Below are 21,328 nucleotides of genomic sequence, written 5' to 3'. Positions count from 1 at the left end.
CGCGCCGGCTCCCGCTCCGCCGCCCCCCCATTGGCTGCGGGCGCGGAGCTCCCGCCCACCCTGCCCATTGGCCGCAGGCAGCGTCCGCACGGTCGCCCCGCGCGCGCTGATTCGCCGCCTCGCCGCCCGCCCCGCCCGCGCGGCCGCAGGCGGCTGCTCAGTGGCCGGAGCGGAGCTGCGGGCTGCGCTCCCATTGGCGGCGGCGGCGGCGCGGCCGGCCGCTGGTCGCCGCGGGGCTGCGCCCGCCCCGCCGTCCCCTTGCCGCCGCGGCAGCTGCTCCGTCGGCCGCAGCCCCTCGGCGAGGCGAGGCGCCCGGGGCCGCACGACGGCTGCCGGCGCGGCGCGGCGCGGCTCGGCTCGGCTCGGCGTCCTTCAGCACAGCCGCCCCGCGGGCCCAGCGTTCGAGCGGCGGCCGACCGTTGGGCGAGCGCGGGGCCGCGCGCGCCGCCGCCGCCCAGCGAGGGAGCCGCAGGCGGGCGCGCGCCGCGGCGCGGGCGCCCTGCGGAGGTAGGTGCCCCCTCCTCCGCCCTCGGCGGGCGGGCGCGCGCGGCGGCGGCGGGGGGGCGCTGGGCCGGGGGCGGCGGCGGCGGCGGCTGCCGGCTCCGCTTCCGCGGCGCGGAGGCTTCGCGGGCGGCCGCGGGCCGGGCCTCGCCGCCCTACCGGAGGGGCCTTCGCTCGGGGAAGGAGCCTCCGAGAGGCCGGGTAAGCGCTGGCTCTCAGTGGGCCTCGGAGGGGGCCCCGCGCGGGCGGCCTCGGCCCCGGCGCCGCCCGTCGCGTCGCAGGGCCCCTGCTCGAAGTTTGGTGAGCTGCTGCGCGGCGCTGCCGCGGCTCGAGCGGCCGCGGCGGTGCGCTCAGGTGCTTCCGATTTAAATGCGCCGTTAAAAACGCTTGGCCGGGAGGTGACTGCGACGTTGTGCGACTGCAGAAGACCAGACAGAGCTGTTTAAGAACAGACCGGCTCTAAGAACACGTATTTTCGCCATCGATGCCCTGGTTGGTGCAGGGATCCAGCTGGCCGGTGCCCCTGAAGTACAGCTGGGGGCTTCGGCGCGCCGCGGTGTGCGCGGATTCCTCCGGCCGCCCGGTACCGTACTGCAGTGTCTTGCTTGGAGCTTGCAAAACATTATGTAATCTGACTTAATCCCACACTTCTCAGTCTGAGATCTCTGGAGTGTTGCTTTGTTTTTTAGGTGAGCAGGAATGGCTGAATGTTGCAGTCTGTGTTTCCCTACTTCATTCAACTCTGCCATTAGGTCTGTTTGGAAGTATGCAAACTAACCAGCGAAACAGTGGTTCATACGATCCCAAATGTTTTTCTGTGTTGTTTTTATTGAGACTTTCTAGTACTCTTAAAATTTGTGAGACTACTAAAACTGTATTTTTGTTGTTTTTAGAATCAAACTATTTCAAAAATGCAGTTTTGGTCCTATCAGGCTGCTTAGTTTTCACGTAAGGTCATTGTGCTCTTTGAGAAATACTTAGAAGGTTAAAGAGTTACTTCAAGGTATTTCTGGGTATGGGCTTTTTCTTGCTGAAAGACTTCCTCTGTGTTCTTTTCCAGATCTGCTATGTGTTCCTTCTGAATAGTTCCATTAATTTAATACTTTTATATAACACTAAGTTACATACTGATTTTTTTGCACTTTTATTTTAACAATACCTTTTCACTTTTTGCTCCTTTGACTACTAAACAGGTTGGAAATGTTCATAGCCTTCTGTTCCAAAATAGTGTACTGTAGATGGTGTAATAAATGTTAGTGTTTCAATAGTGGCTTAAACACAAATGTCCTTTTTGTTGTCTTCATTGAAAGGGTGATATATGCTGTGCCATAGTTTCTTATTTCAGCTATATATAATAAAAAATGATGATTAAAAAAACCCAGCAATGTGAGCTTTTGCTTGTTGCTGAGTTAGAGCAACATTAAACTTAGAAACTGTCAGCTGTATTTACAAGGTCAGCAAGAACAACTTGTTCTTGTGAATAATTCTTCTGAAAAAAGTAATTAAACTTTAAATACAGGATTAGAATAATTTATGTTTAATGTAAGTATAAGATCATTTTTAGGTAAGTGTTTGAGGCTAAGCTACTAATATGGAGTGAAGTACTTGGAGGTATAAATAATAGAAACTGTTCTCCCATTATGGTTTACAGAGGGATGAAGTCAGGAATACTTGCTTATATGAAAGAAATAACATGTTATCTTAGGAGTCCTAAGATAAACACTTGAGCTCTTCTTTCTGGTTAGACAGCCTTTTTTTTCCCCTCTTCTGTTGGCCTCGGTGAAAAGGTTAGTTGCTAAAGAATGGATTAAAACTACTGCCTGTAGGCAGTTTTAATTTTGCCATTTTGTACTTTACTTTTTTTACTCATGAGAGAGTTAAAGATATAGTTAATAAAATAATTTCTTTTTTCCTCTTAAAATCTGTCCCGCAAAGGGTGGGTATAGGTAATGCTATTTAGATCTGTTTTATTTCTTAGTCTATCTAGATGCAGTAATAAAAGCCGATGCATTTCAGTTTCTTTTGTAGATTTTTTTCTTTTTAGTAAAGATGCAAAATTTTGGATTTTAAAGGATATATATGTTTCTCTTAGTATCTTTTTTTTTTAATGAGTAATTTTACCAGCATCAGGAACTGTCTTTGCAGAACAGCATTAGTTTCTTTATTAGAACAGAATTAACAAGCAGAAGTAGTGAAATAGTTATGTTGTTGAGGTATGTAGATCTCTACATTTGAAGATGCTGCTGTAAAGAGGGAAAATATTTATTTACATCATGCGTGCTAAAAAGATGTTAGATGATAATAGGACTGTGTTTACTAACACAAGTTTTGAATAGATGAGCTAAAAACATTCACCTGTATCCGTGGAACTGTCTGCTTGGGGGAATCTATGATGGATGTTGTTTCTTCCCTCAGTTTTAGTAAAAGAGTTCAGATAAAGCAGTCATCAGGCCAGCATGTGATTAAAGTGATTTTTAACACAAATTCACTCATATTTTCTTGATGTTCTATAAGTCTTATTTTAGACTTAATGGAGTTATTGATCTTTAAGTCTGTTCATCTTTAAATGGAATTTTGAACTGCTGTTGCCAATGCTGGGTGATGCTGAATAAAGGTTTACTTCTGACTTTTTTTAACCTGTATATTAACAATTCTTGGCTAGATGAAGCATTAGGAAATCATGTTTAAATGCTTTTGGTTCATTAAAAACACTTAAATAATAAATCCACTAATCCCTTCAATGGAGTATCTCACGTGTATACCTTTTGAGGAAAGATAATGAGTATTCTAACTGAAATTAAATGATGACATCTCATGGATAACTACTAGGTTGAAATGCTGATTCAGTTGTACTTTTAAACACTGATATCAGAATTACTCTATACACTCTGGAGACTCTCTCACATCCTGATTTCATTCCAGATCCGGAGGTTAAGAACACACTCATGTGAATACAATGAATGACAAATCAGTTCCAGTATAATGAAAACATTGTTTGCATTTAGTTGAAGGTATCCTCCTGAGGGAGTTCAGTAGGTATTGTGTGTCAGATTTATTCAGTTAGTGGGGCTAAGGGTCTGATGTGTTTTTAGGACATTCAGGTAAGGGAAATAGCAAGTATTTTTTGTTGATTTAAATGGAGAACAATAGCAGGATCACAATCTTTAGATTGAAGAGAGTTTCCATTGGACTGAGTGAAACATTACCTAAAAGCTATGTTACAGTCTACTATAGGAGTGAAATTGTATCCGAGTTATATTCGTCAGCATGGCTCATAATTTGCCATATGTCGCAAAAGTCAATTTTTAGCACATTTAAACTATTTGAGGGGACTGTACTACCTCAGCTGATTCTGTTTAGTCTGTAGTATGACTTGAAATGGTTGCTGCCATATTGCTGTTTATGTGAATTCCGCAGACCAGCTTTCAGTCTTCTGAAATGACTAGGACAAATAGCAAATATTTTCTGAGTGAAATCATATTTGTAGTTTGTGTTGTTTAGAGTTATACATAAAGTAAACTTACCTTTTAAATCTTTCTGACATGTGGATTGAGAAGAAAGCAAGAAATTCTATAGCGATAGTTCTGTTGCTGGGATAGAAGGCAGTATGTTGGTCTTGGCTATAGCAGGCTATTTGTATCTCACTTTTGGAGATGTGGCTAGATTTTTCATGTAAATTATAAATAAATATTTAACATAAAACAGTTTGTATTATATGTATCTAGCCTTCAGTTTTTCCAATAAAGTGGAAAAAGTCACTCAGAACAGGTCAGTGTGATTGTTATTCTGGTAGAAATAGAACGGTTGAATTCTGGGTTACAGACTCTTTTGCAAAAAGAGCCTGTTCAAGTATTGAAACAATTTCTCCAGGTTGTGATCTGGGTGATCTCCAGTTCATTCTCATCAGCTCCAAGAAAAGTAAAGAAGGAAAAAATGCTGAGCTTTTTGTACATATAAGATAGTTTAAGCCTTTTGCAAATCCATGGTCCCTCTTCTTGTCTTGCAGATTAAATTTAAACTTAATATCCAGATGATCTTGCCTGGCAGAAAACAGATGAGCCATTACAAGTTTCAGTGACTACTTGTACTGATTACATATATGCGGTTATTGTTTCTTTAACTACCAGAAATACGGTCATTTTTACTCAGTACTGGTCATTCAAGAAACAATCTGATTTTTGTGGAAGGTGACCAATGTACCCTTTCAGCTATCTCCTCTGTGTTAGTAGTGTTTGGCTACCTGTGATATCTAAGAATATGTGATTTCCCTCTGTTTCAGAGAAAACTGGAGGTCTAAAATGAAAGCGCTCAACCATAGCATTCTTGGTAAAACAGTTCCCCCTCCCCTCCCCCCCACTACAAAGAGCAGTATTATTCCAAGAATGCTCATGTTGTTCATCAGGCTGTCTTGTGGTGCTTATTTACTACTCTACAAGTATGCTTTCTTTGAGATATTACGTGCAGTATATATTCATAGCTTGTAATAGGTTGGACACCGCTCACAAATACAAAATAATGATAGTTGTGCTGTGATCTATATTCAACAGTTCCTACAACAGTATTCTATGAAGCTTTTCAAAGGAGTTGGCAGTGTGTGCAGGCATGAACACTACACTTGTATACAAGCTAGAGGATTAATTTTGAAATCTAATCCAATATTGCAAAGTATTATAGTTAGAAGTAAGATTTTTCTGTTGTTGCTGGACTATGCAGGTATTTCTGAACCAGCGCAGATGTTATAGCTAGCTTGTTTTATTCCTGATCATAGACTCAGATCTAGCCATTGAAAATGGCACATCAAGCTATACAAGTGTTACTGTTTGTATGATCTATTGAGAACTGAATTAGAGACCTAAGGATAGAGTTGGGATGGAAAAACTGTTTAAGCTGAAATATCAGACACCTTAGCATCAAGAAAGGAAGAAGAATGCTTATCTTAGCTGTGCTCTATAGCCAGCATGGTTCTTGGTAGACTTCGTCACCCCTTCTTCCTGTGAGCAAGTTACCAACACATTTTTCTTCCCTACTCCTTAAGAGGGAAAAGTGCCTCTCTGACAAAGTAGCTGTGTCTTTATCAAGCTTGTTTCAGGTGTATGTGTAGTATTTTATTATTATCACTATTATACTCCACCTTGTTAACCAGTACCTGTAATTGGTATTGTAGGTTGTATTAATTTATCAAGTATCTGCTGATACAGTGTTTGGGTGTGGGATTTTTTTTTTAACATAGAGTAAAAATAGCCTTATTAAAACAGATAATATTGACATGATCTCAATTCCAAATCGTAAGGCAGGAACCTTGGCTAATAACTTCTGTCAGGGGCTCAGAAACACTGGTGCCAGGCAGTGTGAGGAGCAGGTGAGAGTTTATTGCTGGATTTTAGCGTACTGAAGGTCTCCAGTACTCTGTAGGCTGGTAGAAGTACCTTATTTTGCCTCCTAAAAATTTGGATCTTCCTGCACCTTTCGTGCTGCTGATACTGCTTGCAGAGGCCCATTACTCTTATTTTCTCTCCAGTTGGGAAGCATTTTAGTGATCCTTGGCTACAGAGATCTTCATTGCCTTCATATCCTGCAAACATGATAGCATATTTTAATAGTTCTTTAAAGAGATATATATTTTTCAAGGAGGTGAAGACTTCTGTTACTGCCTTGAGGTAAAGGACTTTATTTCCTCAAAACAAACTCCAAAATTAATGCTTGTTCTTGCTATGGATAAATGTATTTCGATTTTCAACTTTAAAACTGGCAGGGTGTTAGAGTTAATATTTTTCTTTCATTTTGGATCAGTTAATAAAATCAAATAAACTTGTATAGGAATTTGTTCATATAACTATAGATACGTTTTGTTAAATGCGCCAGCTAAAATTATTCATTTGTTAGAGAGGCTAAGTTTATATTTTTCATGAGTTTTTCTTTGTTCTTTTTATGGGGGATTGTAACTAGAAACTGATACCACTCTCTCTTCCTATTTCAGACTAGAAGATGAATAATCTTTCCTTTAGTGAACTGTGTTGCCTGTTCTGTTGTCCACCATGCCCAGGGAAAATTGCTTCCAAACTGGCATTTTTACCTCCTGACCCGACATACACACTGATGTGTGATGAGAGTGGTAGTCGCTGGACTTTACATCTCTCAGAGCGAGCAGACTGGCAGTATTCTTCCAGAGAAAAAGATGCCATTGAGTGCTTCATGACTAGAACAAGTAAAGGTAACAGGATTGCCTGTATGTTTGTGCGCTGCTCGCCTAGTGCCAAGTATACTTTGCTCTTCTCGCATGGAAATGCTGTTGACCTAGGTCAGATGAGCAGCTTTTACATAGGACTGGGTTCACGGATTAATTGCAACATATTCTCATATGATTATTCTGGATATGGTGCAAGTTCTGGGAAACCAACAGAGAAGAATCTGTATGCTGACATTGATGCTGCTTGGGTGGCTCTTAGGACAAGGTAAGATATTACTTGCAATGTTTATTTTCCAGCATGCTTTCTGAATGGTTATACTTAATCTTTATTGGAATAGAAATACAGAATAGAATATGCTGTAGTTTAGGATTAATGTATACATATCAAAGGAGGTCAGTGATGTCTTATGCTGAAGATACTGTCGATGTTGGGCAGGACCGATATGCAGTGCTGATGTGCTGGAGAAGTTGAAAAGGGATGAAATTTAATAATGTATATTTCAGTCTTGCTTGAATGATTAGAAGATAATCCTAATTATCATAGTTTGTGATGAGGGTGAGAGAACTGTTCTTCAGATACATCCATCAGGTACTTTTTTGTAGGGATAATAGAAAGGCCATTACAAGAGACTGTGATGAGACTGGGTTGGAATTTCTGTTTAGTGTTCTGGTCACATTTGTTTCAGGATTGAGACTACTAGTTCTAGCCTTTTTAGATTGCTTTCCTTACAAAGCTAAAAGAGTTTTTGTCCCAGAGGTTATGGGTGATCTGCATAAACACTTTATGTTGGAAACAAAGAATAAGAATCTGAATCAGTGCTGTTAATTTAGATAAATTAAAACTGAGCACTAAAAAATTTGGAACTGGAAGGCTGTTTCCAGATGTCTGTATTCTAAACTCTGGTTTGGGGGAGATAAAATGGTAAGTTTAAAAGGTTGTGGAAGCATTCTCTGTTACAGGTGGGAAATCCAGGCACCAAATATATATAGCACTGAATGCACATTTCTAGAATTTGAGAGCACTTCTTTACCATGTTTTCATCCATTTGAAAACAAAGCTCATTTCATTTTATGAGTACCAAAATGCAAAGATTATTTTTGAAAATTCCCATGGTATTGTATATTTTGCAATAGAAGAGTTCTGGAAAACGGAATTTAATATTATGTGACTCATTATGGTTAGATCATTACAAGTTGAGTATACTGTTTAATAACATAATAGCAGGGGTTGGACTTAGTGTAGGAGCTTGCATAGAGGTTCTGTAAATCCTGGGCCTGGAAGTTGTCACAGTGAATTTAGAACTTGATCCATGTCATTCTAACTACTTCTCTTTTCCTTGAGGAATATCACTTTTCAATGTTTTAAATACACATACTATCTTACATTTCTCTTAAATTGCCAGGGTGTGATACCTTCTTTTGAAGGAATATATCTTGTTTGTATATTAAAGCTGGGGGAATGATTATAATTGTAAACGTCATGCAAGTAGAGGGGGCTCAGTATATAACTCAGATATTCTAAAACATTTATACTCTGCAGTTAGAATAGTTTTGGATATTTTTCTTGATTGTACTGGAAAGTTAGGCTGTAAATAAGCATCCACTATATCAGCCAGTATTTAGAACAGATGCATTGGTGACTGTGGCAGGTCATCTGGAAGATAGACAATTGGCAAAGTACACAGTATTGTGTACTCCACACTGGCCACACACCACATTGTTTTGGTCAGTCTAAGTTGTTTAAACGTACCAGCAAAACAGAAGCAAAGTAGATGATGAAACTTATTCACTGGTTTATGTCATTTTACAGGTTCTGTTATGTGAACTAATTGGTAATTTTCCCTCCCCAGTAATTTCTATCTGAAGACCTAAAAGGTTGCATCCTTCCCTCCACCCTTGAACAACCCATAGTGTACCTTTCTCAGTCAAATAAGATTATTGATCACAGTAGTCTGCTGTCTGAATATGCCTGTGATACAGTCAATTTAAGTATGTCCTTTGAAGGCCCTTGTGAGGAAGGCACTAAATATATTTTCCTTTTATTTTCTTCTCCCTCCTCAAATCAAGAGTGACTTCAAACACATTTATTGCCTGCATTTATTTTTTTGTGTCAAAATCACCTTTACAAATATATGATTCTATAGAGTAGATAGCACTTTGGTCTGCTCAATTTGTGGATTTCTCAAACCTGAACTGACTTTTTTTGTTGATTAAAAAGTGTTTGCTGTTACTAGTTTCCTCTGTGCTACTTTCAACAACTTTCCAACTGGCAGACTTTTGTTTTTATTTTTTATTTTTACCTTAATTACTGAATGGAGAGGGGACAAGTTAAGCATATGACTTTGCAACTGCTGTTTTCTGGGCATGCATCACAGTTCAGTTACCAGTCCATGGTATTCTCTGGAGCCCTGAGACAGTGCTCAGCTGTGTTTAACTACTTAATGAATATCTTGACCAAAACATAGGCTTTGAGCTTTTGCTGCAGTATTGATTCACTTTTCTAGCATAGCCTGTTCTGTTAGGATTACGCTGGTGCCATTTTTAACCTTTATGATGTCAAGTGTTCTGCAACAAAAACAAATTAATTCTGTGGACTGTTTGTAGGATAGAAGTTAAGTATAACATTAATTCCTTTGAAATTTGTGTTGATGGCATGAGAGAAGAGATGGCTCCTAGCTTTCAAACCATTCCTCCTGGATTGTTTGGTGGAACAAAGAAAGCAGAGAAATTGCCTACATGGGAGGTTGGTCACAGCCACCCGCAGCTAACTCCATTCCCTGTTGTGAGAAATGGGCTCACAGGACCTAACATTAAAAGATGTTTCTGGGACAGCTGAAATACTGATGCAGACTTAGTTCTTCAGTCAACACAGCTGCTTGTGGTGGAGACATGTTACATGTCTTAAGTGGTACTTTGGAAGGACAATCCTGGTACAATTTTCCAGTGGGGACTGGAGACCCAAGATGGAATAGTCTGTGGACTAAGAATAATATTCAGAGTGCTAGTGAGGTTAATGCAGGCTAGTGAGATTAGTCTGTACTAACCTTACTATCACTCTGAATATTATTCTTAGTTCTGTTTCTTAACTTGTGTTAAGAAACCATTTTCTTAAACATGGTTGTTATAAGGGTATGTGAATATTGTAATTCACATAGATGTCTGTATGAAAACTAATTTGGCAGCTAAATACTTCCTGAGTTCTGAACATACAGAGACAACATGTTAATATCTTTTTTTCCCAACCTTGAGTGCAAGTGTGTGTGTTTACAACCTTGCCATCTACGTCTCCCCTATCATGGGATGGTACAAAAGCTGCAGGTGAAGACATTCTTTTGCTGACTGTCATAGTTACATGGTGTTGAAATGCCAGTAGTCATATGAGGATACGCCTGTCTTTTGCTGTCCTGTTTTGTGAAGGCCTTTGATGACACCCTAGCAGGATAGAGAGATTTAACCAGCCCCAGGCAAATCCAAGGTGAGTAGTGCTCATTGGGAAACCTGAAGCTTGTTAGGGTTGCCTCATGAACAGATTTAGCTTCGAGAAGCCAAGCACCTTTGTCATTTCTGCTTACTGTGGACTGTGTAATGCTGGCAAAATTAAAAAGAGTAAATCTCACTATCAAGTTGATGTGTTGAAGGGGACAGAATATACGTAACTTAATCAAATACAATACTACTAAGGCTTTTCTGATGTTAGCTGAAAGTGTTTTTTTTGAGAATTTGTGAATTACATAACTTTTTTTTCCATTTAAAGTAATTTCTTTTTTGCTAGAAAGAAGATGGAAAGAACTTGAGCGTTTACTTAAAGCAGTGGGGAAAAGTATACTCAATTTATCATAAACACATGTCTTTCCAATAAAACAGAGGTACTAGTAACACTGTAAAGTTTAGAAAAGGCCGAACAGTTATGAAGAAGGTGAAGGAGGTGCAGTTTGTTGATCAGTGCATGTGTGGTCTGTGGGTTTGTCTCTCTTAAAACGTTAAGTTTCCATTTTCTTTCTAGTGATTTTATACGTTGTATATGCAGTAGGGGAATATGCGTCTGAGTTTAGGAAGAGGTATATATTCAAATTTTACTCATGAAGTGGAATGTTGGTAATTAAAGGTGTGGAAGATATTTGTGCCCTTCATGTCTTACAATTTACAGCTGTAGCGTCATATGCAGTGCATGACAAAAGGTCCTGAAACATGCATTTAAAAGTTCCCTAGGATATCCGCTTTTGTTCCAGGAGTCCAAGCCTTGCTGTCACTTGTTTGTGTATTGCAATAGCTTGACAGGTGGTGGCATCTCTAAAACATCTCTTCCACCTCTTTGTTAGTGGAGCCCAAGTGATACTGTTGAAAATGCACCTTTTTAAAGAGATTGTGCTGATATCTTACTTTGTTTTTGTAATGGAAGGAAGTCTTCTAGATTCACAGAAGTAGTTTAGAGGAAAAGAAAAAAGCCACCAACCAACTGCTGTGGTCTGCCTTAGATCAAGAGCAAAATGATTTGAACTGTAAGAACCATCAAAGTGTACTATGATAACTTCAACTGTTGTCTTCTTGTTAAAGGTGACTATAAAGTTCAGAAAACACTTGTTAAGAGTCAGACATGCATTTGTAGGTTGCATGTCAGTTGTAGGAATACAAGATATTTCCAATAAGTAGGAAATAAGAGGAGGACTAGCAATAAGTGCTTTTTGAAAAGCTTGTAAAGGCCCTCTTGTGGCAGGGGCAAAAAAATAAAGGAAATAATAAAGGAGTTTCTACTAGAGCATGTTGTCACAAACACAAAAATATTATTTTGTGCAGTTGAACAATCTGTCCCTTGTCCTCCCCTCAAAGCTGAAAAGATTAGGCAATGTTATTCAGCATTGACTCCACAGCAAGAATCCATCTATATCTGGGTTGCTTTCATTAAGATTATCTAGGTCTAGTCAGCATATATAAGCTTGGAAAAGAGGACTGTTACTGCAAGAGTAAAATTTAATTCCTACTGGCTTTATGAGTCCTGTGTTAGCTTGTGTTCTGATACTAGGGACTGGTTTGATGGTACAGGTACAATGGTATATTGCCTTGCTCCCTCCTTTACCTCACCAACAGCATGTCTTTTCTTGTTTGACCCTGAAGATAGACAGTTGTATAACATAAAGGAGCAGAAAACTGGTTGTTACCCTGATCCCAGAGGGATTAGTTCAGTTTCCTGAACTACCTGAGAAGTCCCAGTGAAGGGAAACACGTGGCAGAAGATGCGAATAGGAAAGTGGTTCCATTCTCTGTGGCAGTTGTTGGTTTAACAATACTATTAACTTGCATTTTTAGTGCTCTGGTAGGGAAGAATGCTTTCTGTGGACACTAGCAAATTTGTGTCAATAGACCTATATAAATATTCTTCAGGTTCCACATCCTTTCCTTGCAGATAGTCCTTAGGTGCGTAAATGTAAATGATTAATTGGGTGTTTAAGGGAATTGAAATCTCAGTTGCTGTGAGAAAGAGAAAAATGATGTGGTCACCTGTTAAACTCTGGAAAATATCTGTCCAATTTTTCATGCAAAAATCACTCCAGAATAACGTAGCCCTAAAGAAGATTACTTGTGTCAGGACAGACAGGTCTTTTGCTTGTTTGAAGCCATAATGGACCTTGCAACAAAAAGCCAGGAAGTAGCTGTGCATAGCACAAGTTTTCTAAGATTACTTGAGTGGACAATAGTGTTTACATTACTACTATGATCAACTTTCAAAGATATCAAAGGTATCAAAGATATCAATGCTGAGAAGAAGCTGGGCATGCCTTCAAGTGAAGCAGCTGGGCTGATGGAACTTGAGTCACTCAGGAACACCCAGAAGAAACGATGAGTGATTATAGTGGGTGATTCTCTGCTTGCAGGGCATGGAGGCATGCACATCTGCCAAGCTGGCATGTTGTCTAAAGAGGTTCGCTGCCTGCCAACGCCTCAGATCTGAGGTGTCATGGAAGGACTTCCAAAGCTTGTCCACCCCTCTGACTATTGCCACCTGCGACTCTTCCATGTAGGCACCAACAGTACTATCAAGTGCAACTTGGAAAGTAAATACGGGATTACAGAGCTCTGAGGATGGTCGTCAGGATGTGGCGATGCAGGTCATTTTCTCCTCAGTCCTCCTAGTGAGGGAAGGGATGGGAGGAGTAGACAGATACTCCAAGAAAACAATTGGCTGCACCACTGGTGTTAGCAGCAGAGTTTTGTTTTCTGTGACCATGGGATCCCGTTTGAAGATTGACAATTGATTGGGAGGGATGGGATCCACCTCACTAAATGGGGTGCACATATCTTTGACAACAGGCTTGCCAGCTTGACAAGGAGAGCTTTAAACTAAGAAAGATGGAGAAAGAGAAGAGTTACAGATACCATGCAGTCAGCAGAACAAGGCTGAAGTGGGGATATCTCCAGCAATTGCATGCAGCTAAAGAAGTACCTACAAGACAATATGCTGGGGAAAGCTCTTGCACTCCTTCTGGGAAATCAGTATGCTCAGATACCTCTCTGAGGTGCCTGTATACCAATGCACACAGGATAGGGAATTAGAGATTTGTATGCAGTCACAGGGCTATGATCTCATTGAGATTACAGAGACAGTGGTATAACTCGCATGTCTGGAATGTTGCTGTGGATGGCTAAAGGTCCTTTAGGAAGAACAGACTGGGAAGGTAAGGAGGAGGAGTCACCACCCTGTATATGAGAGAAAAACTGGAATGTATAGAGGTCTGCTTGGGGTAAGGATTAAGGGGCAGATTAACATGGGCAATGTGTTATGGGCATTTGCTACCAACTACCTGATCAGGAAGGGGGAATTGATGAGGCTTTCTACAGATGGATAGCAAGAACCAGCCTCACAATCACAAGCCCTAGTTCTCATGGTGGACTTAAACCAATTTGATATATGCTGGAGGAACAACATAGGAAGGCACAAACAATCCAGGAGATTCCTGGAGAGCACTAATGATAACTTTCCGGCACAGGTGATGGAGGAACCGGTGAGGAGAAGTGCGCTGCTTGATCTTGTACTAATAAACAAGGAAAGGCTGTTTGGAGAAATTGGAGGCAGCCTTGGCTCTAGTGACCCTGAGATGGTGGAGTTCTGAGGATCCTATGAGGAAGGAGTAGGGCAGGAAGTAGGATCACAACCCTGGACTTCAGGAGTGCAAATGTGGACCTCTTTAGGGATCTTCTTGGAAGAATCCCATGGACCCTAAAGGGAGGAGAGGACCCAGAGAGCTGGTCAGTGCTCAAGGATCACCTGCTCCAAGCTCAAGAAGGGTGCATCTTAGTGAGCAAGAAGTTGAGCAAAGGGGGCAGGAGACATGCATGGATGAACAAGAAGCTGATGGCAAAACTCAAACAGGAAGTGGACAGAAGGTGTAAGCTAGGACGGCCCACCTGGGAGAAATAAAGGGCACTGTATGCAGGGATGGGACTAAGAATGCCAAGACCCGTTTGGAGCTCAGTGTGGCAAGGGATGTTAAAAGCAGCAAGAAGGACTTCTTTAAATACATGAGCAGCAGGAGGAAGACTAGGCAAAATGTGGGCTGACTGCTAAATGTGGCAGGGGCCTTGGTGACAAAAGATATGGGAAAGACAGATACTGAATGCCTTCTTTGTTTCAGTCTTTACTGCTAAGACTGGCTCTCAGGAATCCCTGACCCTGGTGACCAAGGAGAAAGTCAGGAGAAATGAAGATTTTCCCTTGGAGGAGGAGGACTGAGTTAGAGAACATTTAAGTAAACCTGACATTCATAAGTACGTGGGCCTTGATGGCGTGCAGTGCATCTATGAATGCTGAGGAAGCTGACGGACATCATTGCTAGGCTGCTCTCCACCATCTTTGAAAGGTTGTGCTGATCAAGGGAGGTGCCTGAGAACTGGAAGAAGGCTAATGTCACAGTAGCCTTCAAGAAAAGCAAGAAGGAGGACCCAAGGAGCTACAAGCCAGTGATCCTCACCTCTATCCCTGGAAAAGTGATGGAGCAGCTCATCTTGGATGCCATTTCCAAGCATATGAAGGATGAGAAGGTGACCAGGAGTAGTCAGCGTGGATTCACAAACGGGAACCAATCTGATAGCCTTTGATGGAATGACTGGCTGGATGGATGATGGCAGAGCAGTGGATTTTGTCTGCCTTGGACTTTAGTAAGGCTTTTAACACAGTCTCCTGTAACTTCCTCATAGACCAGCTAAAGTATGGGTTAGATGAGTAGACAGTGAGTTCTGCCGTTCAGACAGTTCTCAGTCCAACTCACAGAATTGTGATCGTCAGCACAGAGTCTAGTTGGAGGCCTGTAGCTAGCAGTGTCCCCAAAGAGTCAATACCAAGTCCAGTCTTATTCAACTTATTCATCAGTTACCTGGATGAAGGAACAGAGTGTCTCCTCAGCAAGTTTGCTGATGACGCAAAGCTAGGAGGAGTGGCTGATAGACCAGAGGACTGTGCTGCCATTCAGAGAGACCTGGACAGGCTGGAGAGTTGGGCAGAGAGAGTAACTTACAAAGTGCAGCAAAAGAAGTGCAGAGTCCTGCACCCAGGAGAAATAACATCATGCAGCAGTACAAGCTGGGGGCTTACCTGCTGGAAAGGAGTTGTGCAGAGAACCTGGGAGTCCTGGTGGACAACAACAACAAGAGTGAGCCATCAATGTGCCCTTGTGGCCAAGAAGACCAATGGTATTTTGGGATGCAATAGGCAGAGAATTGCCAGCAAGTCAGGAGCAACAGGCCTGCCCCTCTACTCAGCCCTGGTGAGGTCACATCTGGAATCTGTGTCCGGTGCTGGATTCCAGAGACCTAGAGCCGCTGGAGCAAGTCCAGTGGAGGGCTGCTATGATGATGAAGGGGCTGAAGCATCTCTCTGAGAAAGGCTTGGGCTGTTCAGCCCAGAGAAGAGAAGACTAAGGAGGGACCTTATCAATATGAAGGGAGAGTGTAGAGAGGATGGGACCAAACTCCTTTCCATAGTGTCCAGCTGGGCACCAGCTGAAACATGGGAAGGTCCATCTGGACATAAGGAAAAAATTCTTTACTCAAACAGGTTGCCAGAGGGATTGTCAAGTCTCCTTTGTGGAGATACTCAAAAAAACGTCTAGATAGGGTCCTGGGCAACATGCTCTAGGTGACCCTACTTGAGCAGGGGGGTTGGACTAGACAATTTACAATGGTCCCTTCCAACCTCAACTGTTCTGTGATTCTGTGAATAGTTTTTACAGCATATCTTTGAGCTCTTACCTGAACTGCTATTTAGAGCATTTAGCTCTTTAACTGTTACTTCCCCTTTCTTTAGGATAGTCTGTAGTTCTAAGATCCTGTTAAAGAGAACAGTTACTGCTGTTTTTTTCTTGATTTTGACACTCCTTAATGTAGGAGACCAGGTCTGTAGCCTTTCTCTACTAATAATTTTCCACTAAACTTCTTGAAGTTTATCTGTCCAAAAAGAAGAAAAGAAATTACCAACAGATGTTTTCAAGCAGTATTAGCTTGAAAAGTGGTATTAAAAAAAAAAAAAAAAAAAAGGAACTGAGGCACACTTTGGCTCCTCCTTTCTCCCCTACTTTTCAAAAGTCTGTTCAAGAGAAGGAAGAAGAATGGAAAAATAGATGTGACAGATGTTAATCTCTGGATTCCAAGGTTCTTGGATTTTTTGTTTGTTTGTTTTTGCTTTTTTGTCCTGCCAGAATACTCTAAAATCTGGCTGCTTTGAACCACTAGTACCGGTGATTGGCTTCACATTTTAGTTTCCAAACTATAAAACAAGTCTCTGGCTCTTTACAGTTCTGCTTTGAAGGCAGTCTGTTTGGCAATGATGGAGAAAGGATTACTTTAATCCAAAAATAGTAAATACTATTCTTGGTTTACTTTTTCCAGCTAATATTTGGATCAAAATCCTTCAGCCTAAGGACAGCTCAACTGTAAGGAGAATAGTAAAGAAAAAGGAGAGAATATTTGTTCCAAAATGTACTTTAATTTTCTTTTAATTTCTTTACAGAAGCCTGGATCTTATAAAACTCAATACTTGAGGAAATGCAAGTGTAAAAATTTGCAGGGTATTTTGAGATTTACGTGTTAATATGTTGTGTAAACTCAGTGTTATATTAATGATGCAATGTGTGAGGTATTTAATGTGAAATTTCTTCAAATAAAAGGAATAAAAGGACATACTGTATTTTCAAAATGGACAAATGTGATTTGAATTATTTGAATTGGAGATTAAATAATAGGAATGATAGGAAGAAGAGATACAGAAGTAGTGTGAAGACCCTACAACTGTTTAGACTTCAAAGCATTAATTTATTTTATTTTTGTGTAAATTAATCTTGAAGTTTGTGGAGGGAGGTTCCCCCTTTCACTGAGGACTGTTGTAAGATGGGGATTTTGATTGTGGTTCAAAATTAATGACTGAGAGCCTTAGCATTTAAGAACTAACTGGATTATAATCCTAGAAACTCTTTATAAAAGTAATGTTAGTAATTAAGAGTAGTCATGGTATAAAATGTGTGCGTATGTATGTGCGTATATATTCGTGTGTGTGTGTGTTTCGTGTGTGTGTGTATATATATATATATATATATATTTATATTTGTGACCTGCAAACAGAGGGTTTTAGCCCCAGTTAGAAAGTTTTTGGAGGTGCCTAATTATATCTGTCAATGATTTTTGTATTGTAGTAACACTTAATGTAAATTGATTTTTTTTTCTTGAAATCTTTCTTGAAATCCTTCTAGCTTTTTTATTTTTATTAGTGCTTATTACACACTGAAGTAACATATGGCATGTTTTCTGGCTTATTGAAGAGTACTTGTGGATTTTTGGTTTTGATTGATTGGTACCTTTTGTATCTTTTGGAACACTTGGAACATTCTTTTTCCTAATATTCTGGATTTTGAGGTTTTTAGACTTTACTAACAATTCTACTCTTCTGTGCATTATCCGGTTACTGTAAAATTTGGCCATATTTACAAAATATTACAAATTTTTTCTGTATCTCTGTGGCTCTGGTTTTACTGGAGCTGTGCAAAAAGATGACATATAGGCAGATTGAGCTTGTTTGGAAATTTCTTTTGTGTGGCTGTTCTCATCTGACCCTACTGTCCTGCCCTTGACAGAATGGATGCATGCATGTAGCAAAGCCTTTTTTTCCATAGCCGCCTTTCACTTCATCTGAAAATAGTTTGTAGGCTCTCCTTTCAGGAATACTGGTAGCTATTAAACCTAGCCTCACACTGTTCCACAATGGTGTTTTAAACCAGTCTACTTTAGACTTAAGTTTCTGATAATACAATAGAACCATTTTAGTTTTTTGAATGTAGTGAAGTATCTCTTCCTTTTAAAGGTACTCTAAATAAATAAAACAAGGGTGTCCAGCTAGATGCACCTTTGTAGTCTTAACCCATAAGAGTACTTTGTCAATATAGATTGATGGTATATCAGTAGTTCATTTCTAGTGTGGCTGATGTTCTTGCCAGCATAACTGTTTGCTAACAGTTTTTTCCAGTACTGTTGTGTTACTTGGGAGAGAAACCCTCTTTGTATCCACAGTAGTGTGGGAAAAATATTTTAGGTCTGAGCTGTGTTAATATCAAACTGATGTTGACAACTCTATTGTCTACCATAGTTAATTAGATGGAAAAATGGAAGTGATTTCATTTAACTATCAGGGGCTTTGACTTCAATTTTTTAGTGCTTACTAGACAGTCTCAATTGTGCGTTAGGTTAGATATTCCTCTTCATAGCCTGCGTGTCAAAGTAACTCTAATAAGAAGGAAGCATCTCAGCTGTTATGTAGAAACCATAATATTCTGGCCATTGCCTGTATGGGCTACATTTAGGTCTCCAAAAATTGCTGAGTAGTGTTACCAGCTTGTCACTTTTGCTGAGTGTCAGAAGAGTAAAACTGACCAAATATTTTGTAAGTTTGTCTGCACTCCATTTGATGGAACCATACAGCTAGTAAAACTCTAAGCAGTTTTCTGTTGCACGTCTACTACAATTATCTGTAGAAGTATACAGCTATTTTTATGGTCATCACATTGTGTTGAAACATAAATATGTAAAACATTCATCTCCCTAAAATACAGCTGGCTTCTATTAAATCCAATAGATCAGATGCTTTAGTTCTTTTACAACTGTATTCCAGAGTTGTCATGAATTTATCAGCTCTACAACTGCACTCATAAATGCATATTAAAAAACGCCACATACATACATGCACATTTCAGTGTCATTCAGGGCAGCAGTTTTGTTTAATTTGTATTGCAGTTGATTTTTACCTTTGAAAAAGTACTGTAAATACAGAGTAAATAACATTTCTCACTTAAAATAAAAGGAAGATTATAAAACATACTTTCTTGTTCTTCTACCAGCTACAGTTTTGTAGTTCTTGTTCATCCTTTTTGGGAAACATTGATCTACAGAGCAGAGAGGCTTTTTTGTCTAGTTATGTAGGAACTGATCTGTTTCCTTTTTATGTGGCATTTTTTATACATGTTTAATTTTCTAGGTACGGAATTCGCCCTGAAAATGTGATTATATATGGCCAAAGTATAGGAACTGTACCATCTGTGGATCTTGCTGCGAGGTATGAAAGTGCTGCTGTAATTCTTCATTCTCCATTGACCTCAGGCATGAGAGTAGCTTTTCCTGATACAAAGAAGACGTACTGCTTTGATGCATTCCCAAAGTAAGTTGTGGGATTTTTGTGCATGCTTTCCTTGCCTCCTACTTCCCTCCCCTCCCCCCACCCCCATTACTGAAGTTTTAGAATGAGGAAACAAGTAATACGGAAACTCTCTGAATTTTATTTAGAGAATTTAAAAAATAACTGGAGAATGATGAGAGCAAATTATAACAATAAGGAATATTTTATTCCAAAGAGTTTACAAAACTTTATAAATCTTACAGGTTTTTCCCATTTTTAATCATTTCAATGCATATCTATTTAAAAGTGATTAGCTTTGCTATATGTAACCATTGAATGCTAACAAGGAGCTCTCTTCCAGTGAATTGCTAGTCTGAGTAGCTATAAATAGTATTTTGCAAATATTTATTTCAGTAGCAAAAACTGAAATTATACTTGAAAGTAATACGTTTTCTTCAATTAAAATCTACTTATTTTTTTGTCAGAACTACACGACTAGTTGGCCACTGTAAACTGTTCTTTTCTGTGTAGTTTACATATGCTACTGAAATGGCTTCCAAAATGTTGATAAGATTAATTTTTTAATGATTTAAACAATTTTAAATGGTTAAAACTACAATGTGTAATTAAAAAGTGAAATTAAGAGTCTCTGGTCCTTTGAGAAAGTTTAATATGGCTGACTGTTCACAGATATAATCTTTTTCTTACAGCATTGACAAAATCTCTAAAATAACATCTCCTGTGTTAATAATCCATGGGACTGAAGATGAAGTAATTGACTTTTCACATGGCCTAGCATTATTTGAGCGTTGCCAGAGACCTGTAGAACCACTGTGGGTAGAAGGAGCAGGCCATAATGATGTGGAACTCTATGGACAGTACCTTGAAAGATTAAAACAATTTGTGTCACAGGAACTAGTGAATTTGTAATTTTCTTTGTATATTTACATATTTTTTCATTTCACTGCAGAACTGTATACCTTGATAAATACATAACATAAAACCTGAAGGTTGTGTTTTCAAATCATGTTGGTTGCCTTCATTAAATGTACAGGTAATGATTTGTCAACATAATTAATGAAGGTTTTAATGCCGGTATTATAAACTGGAATTACATGATCATGCAGTCAGGCTTGACAGTTCATACTACTTTGTGTGAAATTTTTTTCTTCTTAGATGTACAAAAAAAAAATCACAAGGAGTACTGTATGAAATTTTCATTCTATAAAATCAGATGCTGTAAAAGTATTGCCAAATGCTTTAGCATATCAGAAACAACTTTATAAATACTTTTTAAACATCTCAAAATGTACTGTGACTTACTCTGTCGCACAGGTGTAAATTAAAAAAACCAGACTTTTAAGCAGTTGTCTTGTAAAAATGCAATAGCCATGAAATTTGAGCAAATACTCATGTATGTAATGAGAATAAACATGTCACTGGAAATGACCCATGCCCTGTTATAGAGGGAGGAGGTCGAAATAGATTTTTCCTTTTTTCCTTTTTTTTTTTTTTTTTTTTTTTTTTTTTTTTTTTTTTTTGTCTTTCATGCTTAGTTTTGCTTTTGTTAGTTGTTTTGTTTAACTTAAAAGGTAAGGATCAAATTTACCCACTTATTTTCTCAGTTGTCTTGGCCCACCCTAAATACTGTCACAAGTTACCAGTGTTACTACATAAATATCATTCACATGATTGCTACTGAGGCCACTAAATACTTCTTCAAAATCAGTAAGACTTCTAGAGCTTAGAAAAACTTTGTGGACAACATAGTTTTAAACATTCATTGTGTAGAGATGCAGTATTTCAATAGAAAGAACCTGGAAGTTTATCCAACTTTGTAATAAACATTTTGCAAGTTTGCAGTTGTCTGTTTGGGCTTACTTCTGGATGTTTAGTGTAAAAGCTTATTATTTTTTGAGTATTGTATGGAAATTTTACTAATCACTCCTGGACAGTGTGGGGAGGGGCCAGTAAAAAACTGTTTGACATTTTTC

At 39.7% G+C, this 21,328-nt stretch overlaps 1 protein-coding gene across 1 annotated transcript; it reads left to right on the top strand.

The window, feature by feature from the left end:
• Nucleotides 1–437: 437 nt before the first annotated feature.
• Nucleotides 438–20,816, top strand: ABHD17B (abhydrolase domain containing 17B, depalmitoylase). The gene is made up of 4 exons (XM_062599555.1): nt 438–507; nt 6,479–6,953; nt 19,197–19,376; nt 20,045–20,816. The coding sequence occupies exons 2-4, from the start codon at nt 6,487–6,489 to the stop codon at nt 20,262–20,264; spliced, it is 867 nt and encodes a 288-aa protein (XP_062455539.1). The 5' UTR covers nt 438–507; nt 6,479–6,486; the 3' UTR covers nt 20,265–20,816.
• Nucleotides 20,817–21,328: the final 512 nt, after the last annotated feature.

The sequence above is a fragment of the Rhea pennata genome, chromosome Z (genome assembly GCF_028389875.1).
Source record: "Rhea pennata isolate bPtePen1 chromosome Z, bPtePen1.pri, whole genome shotgun sequence".
NCBI lineage: Eukaryota > Metazoa > Chordata > Aves > Rheiformes > Rheidae > Rhea > Rhea pennata.
Note: the sequence above shows the minus strand (reverse complement) of the source record. Positions and strands in the feature narration are given on the sequence as shown.